We start from the raw sequence: 14,916 nt of genomic DNA, 5'->3' as shown, positions 1-14,916 counted from the left end.
AAAAACCCCTGGAGGGGCTCTGCCACAGCTCCCATTTTTTTGAGTATTTTGTTTTTCCAAAAGGGTTGTAATTATGTTGCACTTCCAGTCCCCATGCAGATCGTACCAGTCACAAACCAGCGCAATTCAAATTTTACTTTTAATAATGCATTAGCAGAGGTCAAAGAAGTTTCAGCGATACAGGCAGCTGAAGTTACTTGCAGATCTTTACTTTTTTATTTTGCAAAAAATTTCAGTCCTATAACAGGTTTACTGGGAGGCTGAGAAAATAACGTATTTTTCTATTGATATTATTCAGGATATAATAGCACTACAGACTTCACACATTGGTTTTCACTTCCATACACTTACATATTCTACCCTAATTCCTGAAAATGTGGATTAATGTTCACACCCCATTGAAGGTATGACATTCCCGTCCACAAATATTACTTGTGTTTGCTCAACAGAAAAGTGATTTGTGTGATTTAAAATCCTCCAACCCTCCCAGGCCCCAGGAGAGGTCTAGATGACTGAATTCAGTGGGGCTGCCAAGTTTCAATACAAATGTTTTGAATGTGATCCAGCTCCTGGCAATGTGTTCTATTTGTATTTGTGGGAAGCTGTGGATCTTCGGGATGCCCATGGTAGAAATGACAGTTTGGAAATGACATTTTAGAATTGTGAAGAACATCAATTTAAAATATATAAAAAAACAGAACTAAACCCATTGATTTAATGGTTAAAAAACACAGTTACCGTATATTAACCAAACTGTAAAACCATCAAATGGCTGGTATCATAACTGATCACATGTGAAGCATCATGGCAGTTGCAAAGCAAACACAGGCTAAGGTGACCGCTTCCTTGGCTGAAAACAATAGGAGAGTTTAATTCTGCTTTAAATTTGTAATGATTTATCCCATCCCTTCTACCAAGGCTCTGTTGTGACCTCTTGTGAACTTCTAACCTTACTTTTCTCCATGTCTGGAATGTCTATTAGGGCACTTTCACACTGGGGCAGGGGGCACTTAGCAGAGTGTTCAAAAGGGCTGCAGTTGGTGTTTAAACACACACACACAACTTGAGCCAATTTAGACAGGAGCCAATAAAACTACCAGAATGTGCACCCTCTATGCAGATTGTGTCCTGGCCAAGATTCAAATCATAGACCACAGTACTGCAAGGCATAAGTGCTATCCACTAATGCCCCATACACACCATCAGAAATTCCATCAGAAAAATCGTGGATGGTTTTTCTGACGGAATTCCGCTCAAGCTTGCCTTGCATACACACAGTCACACAAAAATTCTCGGAACTTTCGACCGTTAAGAACGCGGTGACGTACAACACTGCAACAAGGTGAGAAAATGGAGTTCAATGCTTCCGAGCATGCGTTGAATTGTTTCCGAGCATGCGTGATTTTTTGTGCATGTGAATTGCATACAGACTAATGCCTTTTCGGATAGGAACTTTTTCTGACCGAAAAATAGAGAACCTGCTCTCAATCTTTTGCTGGCTGGAATTCTGCCAGCAAAAGTCCGATGGAGCATACACACGGTCAGAATTTCTGTTCAAAAGCTCACATCCGACTTTTGCTGGCAGAATTTCTGATCGTCTGTATGGAGCATAAGCCACTGTGTTGCTCTTTCCATCCATCCATCCAAACATCCATTAATCCACATATCCATTCATTCTTCCATCAATCCACCCATCTATCCAAACATCCATAAACCCATCCCTTCATCCACCCAATCACCTACCTATCCATGCACCAAATCATCCAACCACCTACCCATCCAACCGCCTACCCATCCATGCACCCAATCATCCAACCACCTACCCATCCATGCACCAAAATCATCCAACCACCTACCCATCCATCCACCCAATCATCCAACCACCTACCCATCCATCCACCCAATCATCCAACCACCTACCCATCCAACCGCCTACCCATCCATGCACCAAATCATCCAACCACCTACCCATCCAACCACCTACCCATCCATGCACCCAATCATCCAACCACCTACCCATCCATGCACCCAATCATCCAACCACCTACCCATCCATGCACCCAATCATCCAACCACCTAACCATCCATCCACCCAATCATCCAACCACCTACCCATCCATGCACCAAAATCATCCAACCACCTACCCATCCATCCACCCACCCAATCATCTATCTCATCCAACCACCTATTCATCCATCCAATCATCCATCCCCCCCATCCACTTACCCATCTATCCAATCATCCAAGCACCTACTCATCCATCCAACAATCTAATCAGCCATCTGTCCAATCATCCATCTATCCAATAGCCATCTAATCATCCATCCACCCACCCATTCATCCATGCAATTATCCATCCACCCATCCATTAATCCATCCAATCATTCATCCTCCCATAATTTACAATACGTAATCGTCTATTTCTCCATTCTAAGTGAAGGATCTAACCTAAATATTATAAATATTCTACTGATGGATGGGAGAATAGATTTGGAGCATGCTCTTGATGGCAAGCTTTATATATAGATTATACATCACAGAAGCTTATGTTGGCTCGAGGGGATCTACTTAAACCTATTAAGTCACATCAACCAATGGCATCACTCTCAGCATTGTGTAGTGATTTCAGAGCACCAGGTTCAATAATGAGTTGGCCCACCCTTTGCAGCTATAACTCTTCTGGGAAGGCCGTCCACAAGGTTTAGGAGTGTGTCTATGGGAATGTTTGACCATTCTTCCAGAAGCGCATTTGTGAGGTCAGGCACTGATGTTGGATGAGAAGGTCTGGCTCCATTCTAATTTATCTCAAAGATGTTCTATGGAGTTGAGGTTTGTCACAAAATGCGTTAGGTTACATAGATGCAAGTTCACACCCATTATGGTTTCATTTTTGAAGCACTGTACCTGGCTTTGAAATTAATATGTATATATTGACCAATTTGCTTGACTATATGACAATTATGTCACTGTTGATCTGTTGGAAAGTGTATTCACCAATAAATCTTTATTGATTTTATTATTGAGTGTTTTGCGCCTCTAAAGTCCCACGGGCAATTCATGTTTCTTTGTGTATCAGGTTGAGGTCAGGACTCTGTGCAGGCCAGTCAAGTTCCTCCACCCCAAACTCGCTCATCCGTGTCTTTATGGACCTTGATTTGTGTACTGGTGTGCAGTTATGTTGGAACAGGAAGAGGCCATCCCAAACTGTTCCCACAAAGTTGGGAGCATGAAATTGACCAAAATGTCTTGGTATGCTGACGTCTTAAGAGTTCCCTTCACTGGAACTAGAGGGCTAAACCCAACCCCTGAAATACAACCCCACGCTATAATCCCCCCTCCACCAAATGATTTGGACCAGTGCACAACGCAAGGGGTGGAAGAACTTGACTGGCCTGCACAGAGTCCTGACCTCAACCTAATAGAACACCTTTGGTACAGAGTCAAGCGGAGACTGCGAGCCAGGCCTTCTCATCCAACATCAGTGCCTTACCTTACAAATACGCTTCTGGAAGAATAGTCAAACATTCCCATAGACACACTCCTAAACCTTGTGGACAGCCATCCCAGAAGAGTTGAAGCTGTTATGGCTGCAAAGGGTGGGCCAACTCAATATTGAATGCTACAGACTAAGACTTGGATGCCATTAAAGTTTGTGTGCATGCAAAGGCAGGCGTCTCAATACTTTTGGTAATATAGTGTGTGTCAGATCTCGATCCAGCCATGTGCATGAGAGTAAGCCCCTCTCTCAGCTCCCTCTCTCCTCATTAGACAGAGAGGCAGCCATAGCCATTGGCTCTTGCTGCAGTCAATCACAGCCAGTAAGGAGAGAGTGAGGGATGTTCTGACAGGGCAATGAACAGCAGGGGAGCGTAGTGATGATGAGTATCATTGGGACATTGGTGGTGTTATTATGACTTTCCCTTTGTGGAAACAGTGGTCTCTCTGCAGAGGTCCACCACCCCACTGCTGCATTAGAACGATAGCTCTGATCGGGCCCATGCCCCCTGTTATTAGGACTCCATCTGCCCCAACAGATGGAGTGCCTGAGCTCTGCAGAGGGACCACTGCTTCCACACTGAGTGCATAGGTCACACTCTGTAGCATGCTGGGGACAGCCTTTTCTACTCATGCAACAGGCGGCCTTTTCTGATCAGGTAGGGGACAGTCTTTTCTCTTCAGGCGGAGGACAGTCTTTTTTCCTCAGGCAGGGGACAGCCTTTTCTCCTCAGACAGAAGACAGCCTTTTATCCTCAGGCAGGGGACAGTCTTTTCTCCTTAGGCAGGGGACAGTTTTTTCTCCTCAGGCAGGGGACAGTCTTTCTCAGGCAGGGGACAGCCTTTTCTCCTCAGGCAGGGGACAGCCTTTTCTCCTCAGGCAGGGGACAGCCTTTTCTCCTCAGGCAGGGGACAGCCTTTTCTCCTCAGGCAGGGGACAGCCTTTTCTCCTCAGGCAGGGGACAGTCTTTTCTCCTCAGGCAGGGGACAGCCTTTTCTCCTCAGGCAGGGGACAGCCTTTTCTCCTCAGGCAGGGGACAGCCTTTTCTCCTCAGGCAGGGGACAGTCTTTTCTCCTCATGCAGGGGACAGTCTTTCTCAGGCAGGGGACAGCCTTTTCTCCTTTAGGCAGAGGACAGCCTTTTCTCCTCAGGTAGGGGACAGTCTTTCTCAGGCAGGGGCAGTCTTTCCCTGGCAGGAGACAGCCCTTTCTCCTCAGGCAGGGGACATTCTTTTCTCCTCAGGCAGGGGACATTCTTTTCTCCTCAGGCAGGGGACATTCTTTTCTCCTTAGGCAGGGCACAGTCTTCTTTCCTCAGGCAGGGGACAGTCTTCTCTCCTCAGCCAGAGAACAGTCTTTTCTCCTCAGGCAGGGGACAGTCTTTTCTCCTCAGGCAGGGGACAGTCTTTTCTCCTCGGGCCAGGCAGGGGACAGTCTTTTCTCCTCAGCCGGAGAACAGTCTTTTCTCCTCAGGCAGGGGACAGCATTTTCTTCTCAGGCAGGGGACAGTCTTTTCTCCTCAGGCAGGGGACAGTCTTTTCTCCTCGGGCCAGGCAGGGGACAGTCTTTTCTCCTAAGGCAGGGGACAGTCTTTTCTCCTCAGGCAGGGGACAGTGTTTTCTCCTCAGGTAGGGGACAGCCTTTTCTCCTCAGGCAGGGGACAGTCTTTTCTCCTCAGGCAGGGGACAGTCTTTCTCTGGTAGGGGACAGTCTTTTCTCCTCAGGCAGGGGACAGCCCTTTCTCCTCAGGCAGGGGACAGCCCTTTCTCCTCAGGCAGTAGACAGTCTTTTCTTCTCAGGCAGGGGACAGTCTTTTCTCCTTAGGCAGGGCACAGTCTTCTCTCCTCAGGCAGGGGACAGTCTTTTCTCCTCAAGCATGGGACAGTCTTTTCTCCTTAGGCAGGGGGCAGTCTTTTCTCCTTAGGCAGGGGACAGCATTTTCTTCTCAGGCAGGGGACAGCCTTTTCTCCTCAGGCAGGAGACAGTCTTTTCTCCTCAGGCAGGGGACAGCCTTTTCTCCTTAGGCAGGGGACAGTCTTTTCTCCTCAGGCAGGGGACAGTCTTTTCTCCTCAGGCAGGGGACAGTCTTCTCTCCTTAGGCAGGGGACAGTCTTTTCTCCTCAGGCAGGGACAGCCTTTTCTCCTCAGGCAGGGGACAGCCTTTTCTCCTCAGGCAGGGGACAGCCTTTTCTCCTCAGGCAGGGGACAGTCTTTTCTCCTCAGGCAGGGGACAGTCTTTTCTCCTCATGCAGGGGACAGTCTTTCTCAGGCAGGGGACAGCCTTTTCTCCTTTAGGCAGGGGACAGCCTTTTCTCCTCAGGTAGGGGACAGTCTTTCTCAGGCAGGGGCAGTCTTTCCCTGTCAGGAGACAGCCCTTTCTCCTCAGGCAGGGGACATTCTTTTCTCCTTAGGCAGGGCACAGTCTTCTTTCCTCAGGCAGGGGACAGTCTTCTCTCCTCAGCCAGAGAACAGTCTTTTCTCCTCAGGCAGGGGACAGTCTTTTCTCCTCAAGCAGGGGACAGTCTTTTCTCCTCGGGCCAGGCAGGGGACAGTCTTCTCTCCTCAGCCGGAGAACAGTCTTTTCTTCTCAGGCATGCGACAGTCTTTTCTCCTCAGGCAGGGGGCAGTCTTTTCTCCTCAGGCATGGGACAGTCTTTTCTCCTCAGGCAGGGGGCAGTCTTTTCTCCTCAGGCAGGGGACAGCATTTTCTTCTCAGGCAGGGGACAGTCTTTTCTCCTCAGGCAGGGGACAGTCTTTTCTCCTCAGGCAGGGGACAGTCTTTTCTCCTCGGGCCAGGCAGGGGACAGTCTTTTCTCCTAAGGCAGGGGACAGTCTTTTCTCCTCAGGCAGGGGACAGTGTTTTCTCCTCAGGTAGGGGACAGCCTTTTCTCCTCAGGCAGGGGACAGTCTTTTCTCCTCAGGCAGGGGACAGTGTTTCTCTGGTAGGGGACAGTCTTTTCTCCTCAGGCAGGGGACAGCCCTTTCTCCTCAGGCAGGGGACAGCCCTTTCTCCTCAGGCAGTAGACAGTCTTTTCTTCTCAGGCAGGGGACAGTCTTTTCTCCTTAGGCAGGGCACAGTCTTCTCTCCTCAGGCAGGGGACAGTCTTCTCTCCTCAGCCAGGGGACAGTCTTTTCTCCTCAAGCATGGGACAGTCTTTTCTCCTTAGGCAGGGGGCAGTCTTTTCTCCTTAGGCAGGGGGCAGTCTTTTCTCCTCAGGCAGGGGACAGCATTTTCTTCTCAGGCAGGGGACAGCCTTTTCTCCTCAGGCAGGAGACAGTCTTTTCTCCTCAGGCAGGGGACAGCCCTTTCTCCTCAGGCAGGGGACAGTCTTTTCTCCTTAGGCAGGGGACAGTCTTTTCTCCTCAGGCAGGGGACAGTCTTCTCTCCTCAGGCAGGGGACAGTCTTTTCTCCTCAGGCAGGGACAGCCTTTTCTCCTCAGGCAGGGGACAGCCTTTTCTCCTCAGGCAGGGGACAGCCTTTTCTCCTCAGGCAGGGGACAGTCTTTTCTCCTCAGGCAGGGGACAGTCTTTTCTCCTCATGCAGGGGACAGTCTTTTCTCCTCATGCAGGGGACAGTCTTTCTCAGGCAGGGGACAGCCTTTTCTCCTTTAGGCAGGGGACAGCCTTTTCTCCTCAGGTAGGGGACAGTCTTTCTCAGGCAGGGGCAGTCTTTCCCTGTCAGGAGACAGCCCTTTCTCCTCAGGCAGGGGACATTCTTTTCTCCTCAGGCAGGGGACATTCTTTTCTCCTTAGGCAGGGCACAGTCTTCTTTCCTCAGGCAGGGGACAGTCTTCTCTCCTCAGCCAGAGAACAGTCTTTTCTCCTCAGGCAGGGGACAGTCTTTTCTCCTCAAGCAGGGGACAGTCTTTTCTCCTCGGGCCAGGCAGGGGACAGTCTTCTCTCCTCAGCCGGAGAACAGTCTTTTCTTCTCAGGCATGCGACAGTCTTTTCTCCTCAGGCAGGGGGCAGTCTTTTCTCCTCAGGCAGGGGACAGCATTTTCTTCTCAGGCAGGGGACAGTCTTTTCTCCTCAGGCAGGGGACAGTCTTTTCTCCTCAGGCAGGGGACAGTCTTTTCTCCTCGGGCCAGGCAGGGGACAGTCTTTTCTCCTCAGGCAGGGGACAGTCTTTTCTCCTCAGGCAGGGGACAGTGTTTTCTCCTCAGGTAGGGGACAGCCTTTTCTCCTCAGGCAGGGGACAGTCTTTTCTCCTCAGGCAGGGGACAGTCTTTCTCTGGTAGGGGACAGTCTTTTCTCCTCAGGCAGGGGACAGCCCTTTCTCCTCAGGCAGGGGACAGTCTTTTCTCCTCAGGCAGTAGACAGTCTTTTCTTCTCAGGCAGGGGACAGTCTTTTCTCCTCAAGCATGGGACAGTCTTTTCTCCTTAGGCAGGGGGCAGTCTTTTCTCCTTAGGCAGGGGGCAGTCTTTTCTCCTCAGGCAGGGGACAGCATTTTCTTCTCAGGCAGGGGACAGCCTTTTCTCCTCAGGCAGGAGACAGTCTTTTCTCCTCAGGCAGGGGACAGCCCTTTTTCCTCAGGCAGGGGACAGTCTTTTCTCCTTAGGCAGGGGACAGTCTTTTCTCCTCAGGCAGGGGACAGTCTTCTCTCCTCAGGCAGGGGACAGTCTTTTCTCCTCAGGCAGGGGACAGTCTTTTCTCCTGAGGCAGGGACAGCCTTTTCGCAGGGGACATCAGGCTGTGTCTGCTTTCTACAGAGAGATGATCTGTAAGATTCCGATCACCTTTTTGGTTTCTCTTGAAAGTGAAAGTTGATCTTTCACCGTTCATCTCGCTGCACTGTGACATCATTTGTAGTTTATTGGCCAGCTATGAACGTGTCCGTCCAGCACAGTGACCGGGGAGTCCCGGGGATAGGAAGCCAAGGCCACCCCAGGTCACTGTCCCCGGTCACGCCCCGCCCCCTCACACGGCTTCGCCTTATTTCTTTTTATTTCTCCCGGTGACAGTTTGGAATGGGCGGGAAGGGACGAAGCCACGAAGGGCGGAGCCGCCTTCTCATTGGCCTCCCAGCCCATCGCTCCCCTTCCAGTCCTCCGCCCACATCTCCTCTGTGGTGACGCAGGAGGCCGGCTGCTGTGCAGCTCGTATTCAACATGGCGGCGCGGGAGGAAGGGGAGCTCGGCGGAGCTGTGCTTTATTAAACTGCCGGCTGTGTGAGCTGAGGGAGAAGTTTTGCCGGGATTGGAAGCAGGGACGGGCCCCTGTGCTGTGCCTGGAGAGTTCACCTCAGGGCGGTCCTCCCTTTTCTCCCGGTGCTCGCTTAACTCCTTGCCGGGCCCTAGGACTCCCTCAGCGGGTGAGACTCCAGGCCTGTCCCCCGGGGGGAGGGCCCTGAGCCAGCCTCTCCCCCACAGCCTGGCTCCCACCTGTCAGATTATCTCACCTGGTTGGTATGGAGCCTGGCACCTAGGGCAGCCTGTGGAAGGTGGACCTCCATCCCTCATCTCTACCATAGCAGGGCTCCTCATAGACTCTTCCTGAGGTTGTGGCTGGCAGATGTCACCATGAATTGAGGATTGGACCTTCTTCTGGGTTGGCTCTTCAGGTGGGCCCAGATCCCTTCCAAGAGCACCTGTCATCGCTGTGACCGCCCCAGATTGGTGTCCCCCTGGGGTGTAGGCACTTGATTTGGGACACCAACACAAAGTAAACACCAATGTTTCTTCCCACACCGCTGATGGACTAAAGGCCAATTCTGGGGGTTGTTGATGGTGTATCTGAACCACTTGGAACCTCCTCGGCCCTGGCTCTGACCAGTCACGGATCGCCGCCGCCGATTGACTTTTCCGGGGTGATTCGGAACACCCAACTGGCTGGTCGACAATGCTTTGAATGCTGGACAACCTCCAAACCGAGACAGTCTGCTACTGGAGGTCTTCCTACGGGACCAGTATGGGGTATTGGCAGTGGAACTGGAAGGCTAGTTTGCAGACTGACCTGGGATCCTGTTAACCCAAGTGTGTTATGAATTGGTGACGGATTATCGGTGAAATTTTCCAGAGGTTTTGGTAGCTCCCAGCCGTCCGGTGGTCTGGATTTAGGGGATTATCGACACCCTTTTTATTTTCCAGTTTGGGATTGACCCTCCCGCCGCAGCTGGCACAGATGCCTTCAGCTTTTGCGATTTTCACTTGCCGCCCAAATTCACACCCTTTCCAGGAACGACATGTCTACTTGGACGAGCCGGTCAAGATTGGGCGCTCGGTGGCCCGCTGCCGCCCTGCGCAGAATAACGCCACCTTTGATTGCAAGGTGCTCTCCAGGAACCATGCACTTGTCTGGTTTGATCACAAGACTGGCAAGGTAATTGATGGATTTGTGGATAGAGATCATTTACTAGAGGTTTGCGTAATGTTCCTATGGTCTGAGGATGACGCCTGGCAGCTGTTAAGCGTCACTTCTGGCAGCAGTCTATTCTGGCTGTGTGTAGGTCAGAGACCCCTTTCCTTGTCTTTGGACTGGGGAGATTCTATTTTCTTAAAATGGAAATGTATGTACTCCTGTGATCGTATAGATTTACACTTCCAGCTGCCTCTGCAGACCACACCAGAGGCCTGGAATACAAATCCTATTCCTGTCATTATAATAGTCTTTCTCTTGTATCTTTCAAGTGTGTTTTGTATGCAACGGCCTTTCCTCCTATGGGGATTACAAGCACTTCAGGTTGATTCTGGGGCATTAGTGTTTTTGTTTTGCAGCTGTTACATAATGTGCGTAATAAATGGATGTGCATATTTAGTTTCTGTAGGCAGTCAGTTGGATCTTGTATTTGGGATCCTAGTAACTAGACCAGCCCAGTTTAATATGGAGGATGCTTTGAAGTAACTTTCAGCTCCTAGGAAACCTGTGCTAATAATTACTATACCTACAGCTTGTAGTTCATTACTGTACAGTAAGCTGATGTGTATAAAAATAAGAGAAAAATCAATGTCCTGTTTGCTGCTTGGGGTTATTTGATACAACATTTTCTATTTTAAATTAAGGTTTCAAGAGCTATACGGATGTTTTACTCCAAATAACCAAGCCCACATAGGGGAGGTCACTTGTGACAGCTTACAGTCCCCACAAAAAATAAGACATATCTTGGTGGCTCACGTACTAATGTACAGCACGTAAGTTTTAGATATAAGCTCATTTCCCCATTATGCGTTAACCTGACAGGGTAGTTTTTGGCAAGAAATCTATTTCAGGAGTTGTCAAGCATAAGATATTCAGGGGGTAGATTTGTGGTAATTGGCTGCTTCTCTCGCTACTACCAAATTTTTTTTGGTAGTAGTATTAAAATGTCTGGGGAAAAAATTGTAAATGTTGTAGTGTTCTCTGATGTTGGGGATCAGCTTAGTCGGAGCCCCTTTAAATTGGTTGCCGCTGGCAAAAAGGCTTTGTTGCCTTGCTGGTCACTGGGAGAAGGAGCCCCCCCCCATTTTTTGATGGTCACTAGGGGGAAAACACCCCCCCTCCCCTATTGGTGGTCACTGGGAGGAGAACCCCCCCCCCCCCGATTGGCGGTAACTGGGAGGAGAGCCCCCCCTTTGGTGGTCACTGGGAGAAGGGCCCCTTTACATATAGCTAAAAAGATCGTTGGGGTCCGTGCTTACAGATCGGAGAGGCAGAAATTGCTAAATGCTCAAGGATCCCTAGCTGAGAGACTGACATTTCCCACGAACAGGTAAAAGGAAGTTGACTTGTGTGTTTTGAGGTGTTTTTTTTATTTGTGTTTTGCTCCATTTAATGTAAGGGAAAACAGGGAATTGATTTGGAAAAATAACTGCCCATTTGTGCCTTTTTAATGTGAACATTTGCATTAAATCTTACTGAAAATGTATTTTCAGTTTTTCCAGTGACAGCTTGAGCTTTGCTCCCAGACCAGTAATTCTGTAGTTCTTTTTTAACATCTAGTGAAATCCTTATTCAACTTGGTGGTAGGTTAATCAGGGATACTAAAATAAAATATCGGGCCTTTGCTTGTATGCATTTGTCTGTGTGGTGTGTTTTTTGTTTTTGTTTTTTCTACTGCAACAATTTTTCTTAATTCTTCCCCCTTCCTTTTTTTTTTTTTTTTTTTTTTTTTGTATGCAAATAACAAAATACCAGAAGTTTGGTTGCTAAGTGCAATATATTGTTTTATATGACAGGCCTAGTGTTAAAAATCAAGGTTGCTAGCAGTGTTTATGACAGGATTTTTGCACTTGGTGGCCTTGTAATATTTGCTTATTCAGGAAGGTGGTGTAACTATGGAAATGTGTAAAACTTTGGTAACTGCAGCTAACTAACAAGCTTTCTGTTTGTCACATTTTAAGCTCTTTGGGAATTAGCAGCATGGGTGGTTGAAAGGAAACCTGTAATACACTCAATGGAAGCAGAATAGCACCTTATGCTGTATAGCAGCCACTCCTAAATTCCGGCTTCTACCTTAACTCCGCCACTTGTCTAAACAGGGCATTGCAGTAGCCTGCTGGTTTTACTTTTAATGCTTTTATCTCCATTAGGGTAAAAAACATTTCATGTTCTGCCTCCCACCCCCACCCCAATGCTCACCTAGGCCCAATCACAATTCAGCACTGCTCCCTTTCTTCACAGGGACTGAGACAGCAGCGGGATCCAGGAGCCATTGGCTCCTGCAGGTGCCAATCAAATCCTTTGTAGGGGGCGGTGCCGAGTTGCACTGTCAGATGCACACAAGCCAGCTCGGGATCCAGCCCACACAAGTGCCATGCCCCCATAGCAACAGCTTACTTTGGGGGTACTCGGAGAAGAGAGTGTCGGTGGTGCACCCAGAAGAGGAGGATCAGGGTCACTCTGAGCAAAAACTATTGTACAACATGTTGTGTTTTTTTTTTTTTTTTTTTATATACACAAAACCATTACTATCACTTGAAGTTTCCAACAGCATGGCCCAACCATATGTCAATAAACAAGCCTTAGACACCAATAGAGGGCACGGTTTGGAAATCGGAGACCTGTCTTATATTGACCTGAATGAACAACCTGTGTCCAAGGGACAGCTTTGTCTACGCACATCTATGTGTACTCTGAGCCAGGAGGCTGCACATTAGTATTGCTGGAAACCAGTATAGATGCCCAAATAAAAGTGTTTTTTCAGAAGAAAGCAAGCAGTAGCAGACATTTTTCTCATAGTTTCTGCATTTAATGAAAACCATTTAAAAATCGAATTTTGGATATGCTGAGACAAAACAGGAAGTGAGTAGGAATATCTTCAAAATAAGGGAAGGTTCCCCCTTCAACACTTGTCAGCGGAGTAGGTGTCTCCATTTGAAGATCCTGTTTACTCCAGTTCTGGTGACAACTTTAAAAGTTTTTACTACTTCACTACTGATGGTGGTTGCCAGGACCACCTATGAGGGCACATTTCCCCAGCGGTGGCAAAGACAATAAAAACTCTGAAAATAGAGTTTGACTGGAGTTTTACTTTAACAATACGAAGCCGCTTGGCTTCTTGTTGGCAGTTTAACTAATTTGCAACAAAGCAGTGCAATACAAATGAGTTAATTGTTAACATAAAATTGAATTGCTTCATACCAATTGAATTGGTGTTTTGTAGTCAGCTCCAGTGCTAACGGACTATTGCATTTTTCATCTGTTATGCAAAAACTTTAAAGAAACTTGTGGACCATTAGGCAGCATGAGATCTCTTTGAACCTTTAAGCCCCTGTTCACAACAGCACGATTTGACAGGTCAAACCGCAACCTATTTTGCAGGCAATAGCGTCCCAATCGATGTTGTGCTGATTTACCAAAGTAGTCCCTGTACTACTTTTGGGCACTTGTGGTGCGGAAAATACGGTATATTGAAAGGGCTCCAGAAGACGCAACTCCCCCCCCCCCCCCCCCCAGAAATATGGGGGAAACTGTCTCTGCGTCTTATGGAGCGGATGCATGCTAGGCACCGCCCCCCACCGCCAGAAGAGAGGCAGTAAAGAGGACAGACATCTGAAGCCCCTGTGAGCAGGGCTGGACTGTCCTACCGGCGACTGCCGCGCTCTCCTCCCTTGTCCTCCGGCGTTCGTATGTCACAGAGCTGGATCTTTGTGCAAGGTCCCGTCCCCTAGACTGGCTCGTGTGATAATAGATTGAATCAGTGAATCACAAGAGCCGGTCTAGGTGGCAGGACCTTGTTAAGACCCAGCTCCGTGACATACGAGCGCCAGAGGACAGAGGGAGGAGAGCGCTGTGTTATCCAGAGGCTGCAATTGGTGGACATAGGCTAAAGTGGTGGGCAAAGAGAGGTTGCATTTATGTGCAATGGTCAAGTCGCATTTAGGTCAATAGTCAGGCTGCATTTCATGGGCACTGGTAAATATTTTTGGTTCAGAATATTTTTTTTTTTTTTTTTCTTATTTTTCTCCTTTAAAACCTAGTTGCGTCTTATGGTCAGGTGCATCTTTATGGAGCGAAAAATACTATGGTATATCTGCATGAACCAGCACAGATGTCTTTCAAGTCACCCCCCAAGTTGGACTGAAACTGAAATTTGAAATTGTGCGAGTTCAGATGAAGTTTTTTATTTATTTATTTTTCTGCAGTGATTTTGCTTTTATAGACTTAAGCTCCATGCACACAGAAGCTCAGTTTTTTTTCTGGATGCCAGATTGCTGGCAGAAAACGCTGGTTGAAAAACATGCTTTTAACAGCGTTTTGTACTAATGTTTATGAGCGTTTTTAATAAAAATACACAGAGGACTCTCCAAAAACCACACAGTGCATTCCAAACTCCCACAATGCATTGAAAAAATAGAACGCCGAATGCTAATTAACGTGCGTTTTGTAGTTTTTTTGGCGGTGAAAAACTGCACTTTGAACGCGAATTTCTGCCATTCAGAAAAAAGCCCATTAACTCCACTGCTCATTAAGGCTCCATGCACACTGAAGCTCAAAAAAGCTATTTCTGGACGCCAGATTGCTGGCAGAAAACGCTGGTTGAAAAACCTGCTTTTAACAGCGTTTTATACTAGCGTTAATGAGCGTTTTACAGCGTTAGCGTTAATGGGCGTTTTTTATAAAAATACACAGAGGACACTCCAAAAATCCCACAATGCATTGAAAAATAGAATGCCAAACACTAATGAACGAGCGTTGAGCGTTAATTAGCGTTAATGAGCGTTTGTCGTTTTTTGCCGCTGAAAAACGGCACTTTGAACGCGAATTTCTGGCGTTCAGAAAAAAGCCCATAAACTCCACTGCTCATTAAAGCTGAAAAACGTCCATGTGTGCATGGACACATAGGCTAACATAGAGTGGAGTTTATGGGCTTTTCCAAAAACGCCCAAACGCCAATAAACTGCAGTTTATCAGCATCAGTGTGCATGGAGCCTTAAGCTAAAAAAAAGTCTATGTGTGCATGGTTGAGTTTATGGGCTTTAAAAAAAAAAAAACCCCAACCTC

General features: G+C 47.9%; 1 protein-coding gene across 11 annotated transcripts in view; it reads left to right on the top strand.

Annotated features, from left to right (window-relative positions):
• Positions 1 to 8,576: 8,576 nt before the first annotated feature.
• Positions 8,577 to 14,916, top strand: part of SLMAP (sarcolemma associated protein) — a 242,733-nt gene continuing 236,393 nt past the window's right edge. For 5 of the 11 annotated variants that reach the window (XM_077452011.1, XM_077452008.1, XM_077452016.1 and 2 more), the window contains exon 1: positions 8,577 to 9,816. In XM_077452011.1, coding sequence (XP_077308137.1) covers positions 9,619 to 9,816 — 198 coding nt within the window. In that variant the 5' untranslated portion in view covers positions 8,577 to 9,618. The remainder of the gene's footprint in view (positions 9,817 to 14,916) is intronic. The other 6 variants (XM_077452009.1, XM_077452012.1, XM_077452007.1 and 3 more) reach the window with 2 other exon arrangements.

Source organism: Lithobates pipiens, unplaced genomic scaffold (assembly GCF_037356315.1).
Source record: "Lithobates pipiens isolate NorthernLeopardFrog02 unplaced genomic scaffold, aLitPip1_a1.2 Scaffold_23, whole genome shotgun sequence".
NCBI lineage: Eukaryota > Metazoa > Chordata > Amphibia > Anura > Ranidae > Lithobates > Lithobates pipiens.
The sequence above is the reverse complement of the archived record's forward strand: the minus strand, read 5'-3'. Positions and strand labels throughout refer to the sequence as shown.